Below are 7,182 nucleotides of genomic sequence, written 5' to 3'. Positions count from 1 at the left end.
CCCATGGCAGCCCAGGGTAGGGTCCTGGTTCTGGTCCTTCCTGTCCTGGAGCCCCCTTCCTGTGGGCACCAAGGGGACTTCTTTCTGGGGTAGCCTTTCCCAGCGTGGGGTGGGTGGGTGGGGGCAGAGCATAGGAAGAGGTGATCACAGATACACAGAAGAGTCTAGGAGCAGGATGAACCTTTCAAAGTGCAGGAGAAATAACCCAGTGCTTGCTCCCCCCAGGGCTGGACCAGGCCCTGCTGGGAGGGAGAGATGCTGGTCGGGGCTTGAGCTGGGACACCTAACACTTGCGGCAGCTGCTGACACAGGAGCCTACGCCGCAGGAACTGATGCCACAGGAGCCCACTCCTCCAGTGCCCAGTCCACAAGATGTGATGGAATTGCAGGGGCCGCAGGGGGCGCAGGGGCCGCAGGGGGCGCACATTCCGGTGCTCACCGCCAGGTTCCCACTGCAGGGGGCGTTGCAGGCGCTGCCTGTCACCGGCCTAGAGCCTGACACACAGAGGTCCCCACAGACGACTCCACCCCGGGAGCTGCTGACACCTGCGAACCCCAAAGCCTGAGTCAAAATTCTGATGGCGAGTTATCCCATCCCAACGATGCCCCTCCCCAAGTACAGTATCTCTACTTGACAACTCCAGGTCCACCCAGTCCCACAGCTATAGTCTTTCCTGCTGTCAGACCCCAAATCCCTTCTGTTGGAATGCCAGCCCTTTTATATCTAGGTCCCAGTGAAACCCTTCCTTCCAGACTCTGCCATCCTTTACAGCAAGAGAGTAAATCTACCCACACAGGGCCCATGTTACTTACAAACATTCACGGCCCCAACGCCTTCACACAGCCTGAGAGGAAAGAAGAAAAAGAGCAGTATTAGTGACTTGGCCAGAGTGGAAGACAGAGCCCCACAAATTTTGGGGGTTGGGTCCGCAAGTCAAGAGGGGAGGAGCAGAGGTTTAAGGAAAGAGCCCTCCCAAGTTGACCACTACCCCAAAGTGATAAAAGACAGGTTTATCCCAGACTCTTGGCCCTTTATGGGGCAGAAATGGCAGCTTGGCCAGCTAGGGTCTCACCTCTGCTCCTCGCCCTCCAGCAGGCGCCTGTAGGTGGCGATCTCGATGTCCAGGCCCAGCTTGGAGTTCATGACCTCCTGGTACTCCTTGAGCAGGCAGGCCATGTCCTGCTTGGCCTTCTGCAGGGCGGCCTCCAGCTCGGCCAGCTTGCAGCGGGCATCACTGACGGCTGTCTCGCCTTGCTCCTCCGATTGCTTCACTGCAGTCTCCAGCTTGGTGTTCTGGGGACCCGGAAGAGGACAAGGCAGGTTATGGTTCCCAGGTCTCTCTGTCCATTTTCTGGATGTGTCCAGTCACTCACACCCAGCTGGGCACACTCCCAAAATAGGCCCCTCACCCTCATGACCTGGGTCTCCCTGAGTAACCACACCCATGACTCTAGTCATGCAAATGGGCTGGAGAATGAATGTTGGAGTCCACATGGCCTGTGGAAGCCAGGCCAAGCCCTCAGCCTCTCTGGTGGCCCAGAGTGCGGATGCCCCGTACCTGGCACTTGGCGTTCTCAACCTCGGCGGTCAGCCTCTGGATCATGCGGTTCAGCTCATTGATCTCCTCCTTGGTGCGGCGCAGGGTCTCTCCGTGACGGATCACTGTGGCCTTCATCTCCTCACACTGGGGGGAAGCAGAGATGCTCCTGAGGCTCAGGATGAGACATCTCCCATTCAGGACACCATGCATGGTAGTGTAGGCTGTACAGTGCTCATCCATGGCAGCCCTGCCCTGTCCACTCAACCTGAGAGCTGTCTGGCCTCTGTTACCATCTTTAGGATCAAAATCCCCAGACAAAAGCAGCCTTTTCTAATATATACCTCACATTCCTCCCACTGCCATGTCTAGGAGGCAGGTGCCCTGTGCCACTCACCTTGCTGCGGTACCAGGACTCGGCCTCAGCCCGGCTGCGGCTGGCGATGTCATCATACTGAGCCTTGATCTCGGCAATGACGCAGTCCATGTTCAGGTCCCGGCTGTTGTCCATCTTGACGACGACTGAGGTGTCTGAGATGTGGGCATGGAGGACACGGATCTCCTGTGGGTATGGGAGGAGGAAGGATCTTGTTTATGCCACCGACTCCACCACCATAGCATCCACCCAATCTTCTCAGCCCTCCCTGGTCTCTAACCCCCACCCCCTCAAGGATGGCAGACTGATGCACAATCCCTGTCCACCTTATGTCCCAGGCCAAAGCTCTCTCCTCCAGGCTAGCTGCCAGTTTCTTGCCTGGACCACAAGCCCTCACCTCCTCATACAGTCGCCGCAGGAAGTCAATCTCCTCGGTCAGGGCCTCTGCGTTGGCCTCCAGATCTGACTTTCGGAGGTAGGCGCAGTCCACATCCTGGGAAGTGGGCAGTCTTTGAGCTTAGAACCCCTGGTGATTGTCACCCTAATGCCCTCTTCTCAGCCATTCATGAAGGCCGGGTGGAGGGGGAAGGACTCCCAGGGTTCCCATTCCCATCCCATCTCCATACCTTCTCAACTTTCTGGGATGGGCCTCACAACCTCCCCTCCCCTTCTAAGAACAAACCCCTTTCTGTCTTGAAGATGGGCCACCAGCCTTTACCCCTCTCACTTGAGGTAGCTTACTCTCCCATTTCTCCTTTTTCACTCACCCTGTTCCAGGATGCCTGCCCAGACTGACTCCCCACTCAGACATCTTGGCCCCTCCCTGTCACCCAGCACTCCTCCCAGACTCCACCTGGCCACTCCAGGTTCTGTTCCATCCTCCCCCTCCTTTTATTCAGACATCACACAGCTCTAGACAGGACATTGTCCCTCAACAGAAACTGAAGATGTCAGGCTTATGGGACCCAAGCCACAGACCACACCTCCGAAGCCAAGCAGGACATCCAGAGGTCAACCTGGCCATCCCCGTGCCCCAGGACACAGTAGATATTCCAAGGGTATTGACCTTTGTCAAAGCTCTGGATGTTCCGTCCATGACCTGATCTCTGGGAATTCCCCATGTGATTTGACAAGGTCACTGCACCCCACACTGAGCTTGAGACCCTCAGGGTCTCCCCAGGAAGAGTCTGTCATTCTAGGATCCCTCATGTCTATGCTCCCCAATACCACATGACTCACCTTCTTCAGAGCCACAAACTCATTCTCAGCTGTTGCTCTCAGAGAAACTTCCTCCTCATACCTGAGGCAGAAGAGGCAGAGAGGGAGGTCACGGAAGGGCAGGTCTCCCATGAACCCCTCCCACTTCATACCAGGGCAGGGGCCAATGTTAGGAACGTCCCACCACAGCTGGACCCTGGCAGCCCTGTTATATCCTTTTGATTGGATTAAGGATATCGCTGCCTTGAATTGAGGGGTCCTTTGGGCTAATCTTCTGGGACCTCATAGCTGCTCTGAGGCAAATAAGGCCTCAGCACCAGCCCCATGCTGGGCGTGGCCAGCATCCCCTCTGGGGCACAGCAGCCCAGCCACCCCTCACTGAGTGTGCATCCTCGCCCAGGTGTGGGGTCTGTGAGTTCCAGAGGCCATCAGCACTCAGAGCCCTGAGCTGTGGGACACCAAGGGCCCCAGGACATGTAGGGTTCATATCACATCCATGGGTCATGTGCTATAGGTGGGAAGTCAGGAGGAGAAGGCCTGGAAGATGCCAGATGCCAAAAGCCTTCTCCCCACAGAGCACAGGCAACAGCTGCTGGGTGGTCAGACTCCAAGAAGGCTAACGCAGGGGAGAGATGTCCTGGGGGCATCACAGCCCTACTCTCAGGCAGGCATCTGGGCAACAATTGCACAGGTGAAAAGATCCTACTACATCCTGCCACCCTGGCCTGCATGGCTGCTCACCCTGTTGGAAATTCTTCTCATGTCTAATCCAATGGTCTTTAACCTAAGTCCTTCCCTGTGTCCAACGTCAAAGCCAGCCACACTCACTTCTTCTTGTAGCCCTCCATCACCTCCTGCACGTGGTTGAGCTCTGAGGCCAGCCTCCCGCTGTCGGCCTCCACACACTCGGCCTCGCGCCTCAGCGTCTCGATGTAGCCCTCAAACAGCGGCTCCAGGTTGCTCTCGCAGCACTTGCGGTTCTGGTAGTACTGCCACTTGGTCTCCAGCAGCTTGTTCTGCTGCTCCAGGAAGCGCACCTACCATTCAGGGTAGAGAAGAAGGGTCAGATGGCTCTTGGTGCCCCAAAACCAATTTGGGGGATGCTTTATGTTAACTCACAAAGCTGGAGCTCAACAGAGCTTAAGTAGAGTTGAACATTGGGAGACAAGGCAACTTCTGTTTCCCTGACTATTATTCATATCTGGATTTTCCATTTTAGGGATGGGACCTAGGGTATGGGAAAGGTCAGTTCCTGCTCTCAGGTGAATAGTTTTCAGTTCTGATGAGTGTAGGTGGCATGTAGTCAGGGGCTGAGTGGAGGTTGTTTTGCTCTTGAGTCCCCCCTCTGTGGCTAGCCTGAGTCGTGAGCATGAGGAGGTTTCAGGAAAGGTGTGATCAAGGACACCTTTCAAAAGGAGGTCCCTGTGGTCCAGCTCCTATTTCTTATGTGCATTTCTTGTGTCTTGTGTGCATGTAGGGCTTCCTTCCTCGGATACAGTTCCAAGCCTTGCCCTGTCTCACTGTGGTTTCCCTGCATGTGGACAGAGGTTGTATATATGTAATAACAGTGCTATCAACCCAGGAGTCTCTGCCTCCCCTAGACGCATCTCTCCACCTCTCTGTGTCTGTCTGTGCCCTGGATGTGTGTCCATTTATTCCATCAGACTGGGAGCTCACCTGGACCACATCCCTCCTGCCCCTGACTCCTCTCCAGCGCCCAGCCCAGCAACGGAGGGTTCAGGGAAGGGCTGGTCAGGGACACCCACCTTGTCGATGAAGGCAGCAAACCTGCTGTTGAGACACTTGATCTGCTCCTTCTCCTCATGCTTCACGCACTGCGCGTTGGGGTCGATCTCCAGGTTGAGGGGCGTGAGGAGGCTCTCATTGACGGACACGGTGGTGATGCAGGGCGGGCTGGGTCCGCACACGCCGCCTGAGCGGTATCCGAAGCTGCGTCCACAGGAGCCAGAGCGGAAGGCGCCGCAGACGCTCTGGCTGCCAAAGCCCCCTGTGAGGCCGCGGTAGCAGGAGACCCCGCGGTAGGGGGCGGCGGTGATGCAGCAGCGGCCTGGCCGGGGTCCGCAGGCGGAGGCGCAGCTGAAGGCCTGGCCGCAGAATCCTGATCCGCACGTCATGGTGCTTCTGGAGGTTGGGCTGTGGAATAGAGGATGTGAGGTCTGGAGTCTTGGTGGAAACTCCAATGTGCTCCTCCAGGTGCCCCAGTCCTATTTATGGTCCGATGGGAAGGGGCTTGGCTATGCAGATGGAGTTGGGGCAATTTATGCTTTATGGGCTTGGGCGGTTAGCTGGGTTCAACCCCTCTCTAGAATGTGTTTTAATGGTGGAGTGGCCCGCACCCTCTTCTGCATAAAAGATGCCAATCTCTGGGCCTTAGGGAGACTCATCTTGTTTCATCTTCAAAGTGCCTGGCCAGCAGGGCATGCACTCATCTGAGTGTATTGGAGAGAGAAGGGCAGGGTAAGGCCGGGGAGGGGAAGGATGGAGGAACAGCCCAGGAGAAGGGGAAGAGAAGGGAGGACAGATGCTGGGAGAAGCAAGGAGGGGGCCTGTGTGTGTAGGAGAGTGAGTGGGGAGGAGGCCCAGGAAAGGTTGAGATGTAAGGTTCCATTCCAGGAGTGGGCAAGGTGCCACTGAAACACGAATGTGGATGTCCCCTCCCTAGGTGGTCCAGTGGGCTACTGAAAAACATCTGATTTTTTCTCACCACAGCAGCAGCTACTGCATTATTAGATATTTGTATGATGTCTTCTTCAGCTTTTATTACTCAAATTTACAAACATATAGAAATGTTGAGAGAATATATAACAAACATCCTGCGATGTTCCACCTAGATTCCAAGATTAGGCAGATGTTAGCTTTGTGCCATATTTCTTTTCACATTGGTCCAATTATTTGACAGTTACATGGCAAGCAAATGAGCAATAATTCCAAAAATTATTAACTATCCATTCCACATTCAATTTTCCCAATTGTCTCCCAAATTTTTAAAAATAGATTTTATGTGATTTAACGTATGTCTATCAGCTGGAAGTTAACTCTAGAGCTTGGCTGTTCGGTATGGTAACCAATGGGCACATGTGGCTATTTAAATTAGTTGACATTAAATTAAATTCAAAATTGAGTTTCTCAGTTGTACTAGCCACATGTCACACAGGACTAGTGGCTACCTTATTGGACAGTACAGATATAAAACATTACCACCATCACACCAGCATCTATTGGATAACACTGGTCTAGAGGCTTGACTGGGCTTAATTGAAACATTTTTGGGCAGAATACTTCATATGAAGCACAAAGTGTCAGGTTGTTATATTATTCATGATGTTAAATTAGATCACTTGAATACATTTCCCCCTTTACAATTAGAAAGTACTCTGTAAGGAAACATTTTGATAAGAGGATTTTAAAAATTAGTCATCTATTATTATTACACTAGAGGCCCGGTGCACGAAATTTGTGCATGGCAGGGGGATCCCCTCAGCCCAGCCTGCACCCTTTCCAATCTGGGATGCCCTGGGGGATGTCTTACTGCTGGCAGTTGGACATCCCTCTCACAATCCTGGACTGCTGGCTCCTAATTGCTCACCTGCCTGCCGGCCTGGTCACCCCTAACTGCCCCCCCCCCCCACTGGCTTAGTCGCCCCTTACTGCCCCCCCTGCCGGCCTGGTTGCCTCAACTGCATGCCCCCCAACTCTGCCAGCCTGGTCGCCCCAACTGCACACCCCCCTACTCTGCCAGCCTGGTCGCCCCAACTGCACACCCCCCCACTCCGGCGGCCTGGTCACCCCAACTGCATGCCCCCCCCCCCACTGCTGGCTTGGTCACCCTAACTGCACCCCCCACTGCCAGCCTGGTTGCTTCAACTGCCCCCCTGCTGTCCTGGTCACCCCCAACTGTCCCCCCTGCCAGCCTGGTCGCCCCTCATGGCCCCCTAGCCGGCCTGGTCACCCCATGCAGCCTGCTGTTCAATCTTTTGGTTGTCCCTAACTAACCCCCCTGCCAGCTTGGTCGCCCCAGGCAGCCTCCTT

At 54.8% G+C, this 7,182-nt stretch overlaps 1 protein-coding gene across 1 annotated transcript; it reads right to left on the bottom strand.

The window, feature by feature from the left end:
• Positions 1 to 283: 283 nt before the first annotated feature.
• LOC139005521 (keratin, type II cuticular Hb1) lies at positions 284 to 5,267 on the bottom strand. The gene is made up of 9 exons (XM_070407757.1): positions 4,899 to 5,267; positions 3,961 to 4,169; positions 3,154 to 3,214; positions 2,312 to 2,407; positions 1,936 to 2,100; positions 1,560 to 1,685; positions 1,074 to 1,294; positions 814 to 845; positions 284 to 546 (listed from the first exon to the last, which is right to left on the bottom strand). The coding sequence occupies exons 1-9, from the start codon at positions 5,265 to 5,267 to the stop codon at positions 284 to 286; spliced, it is 1,542 nt and encodes a 513-aa protein (XP_070263858.1).
• Between the last annotated feature and the right edge of the window lie 1,915 nt (positions 5,268 to 7,182).

Source organism: Myotis yumanensis, unplaced genomic scaffold, assembly GCF_028538775.1.
Source record: "Myotis yumanensis isolate MYYU_CA2020_CCGP unplaced genomic scaffold, mMyoYum1.0.hap1 SCAF_3, whole genome shotgun sequence".
Lineage (NCBI taxonomy): Eukaryota > Metazoa > Chordata > Mammalia > Chiroptera > Vespertilionidae > Myotis > Myotis yumanensis.
The sequence above is the reverse complement of the archived record's forward strand: the minus strand, read 5'-3'. Positions and strand labels throughout refer to the sequence as shown.

What these genes read in the sequence shown, in the direction of transcription:
- LOC139005521 (XM_070407757.1), bottom strand. Translation starts at nt 5,267, where the DNA reads ATGACGTGCGGATCAGGATTCTGCGGCCAGGCCTTCAGCTGCGCCTCC. An exon ending in AGTCCTGGTACCGCAGCAAG is followed by an intron (nt 1,686 to 1,935) that starts GTGAGTGGCACA and finishes GCTTCCCCCCAG; the next exon opens with TGTGAGGAGATGAAGGCCAC. An exon ending in CGTTGGGGCCGTGAATGTTT is followed by an intron (nt 547 to 813) that starts GTAAGTAACATG and finishes TGGGGTTCGCAG; the next exon opens with GTGTCAGCAGCTCCCGGGGT.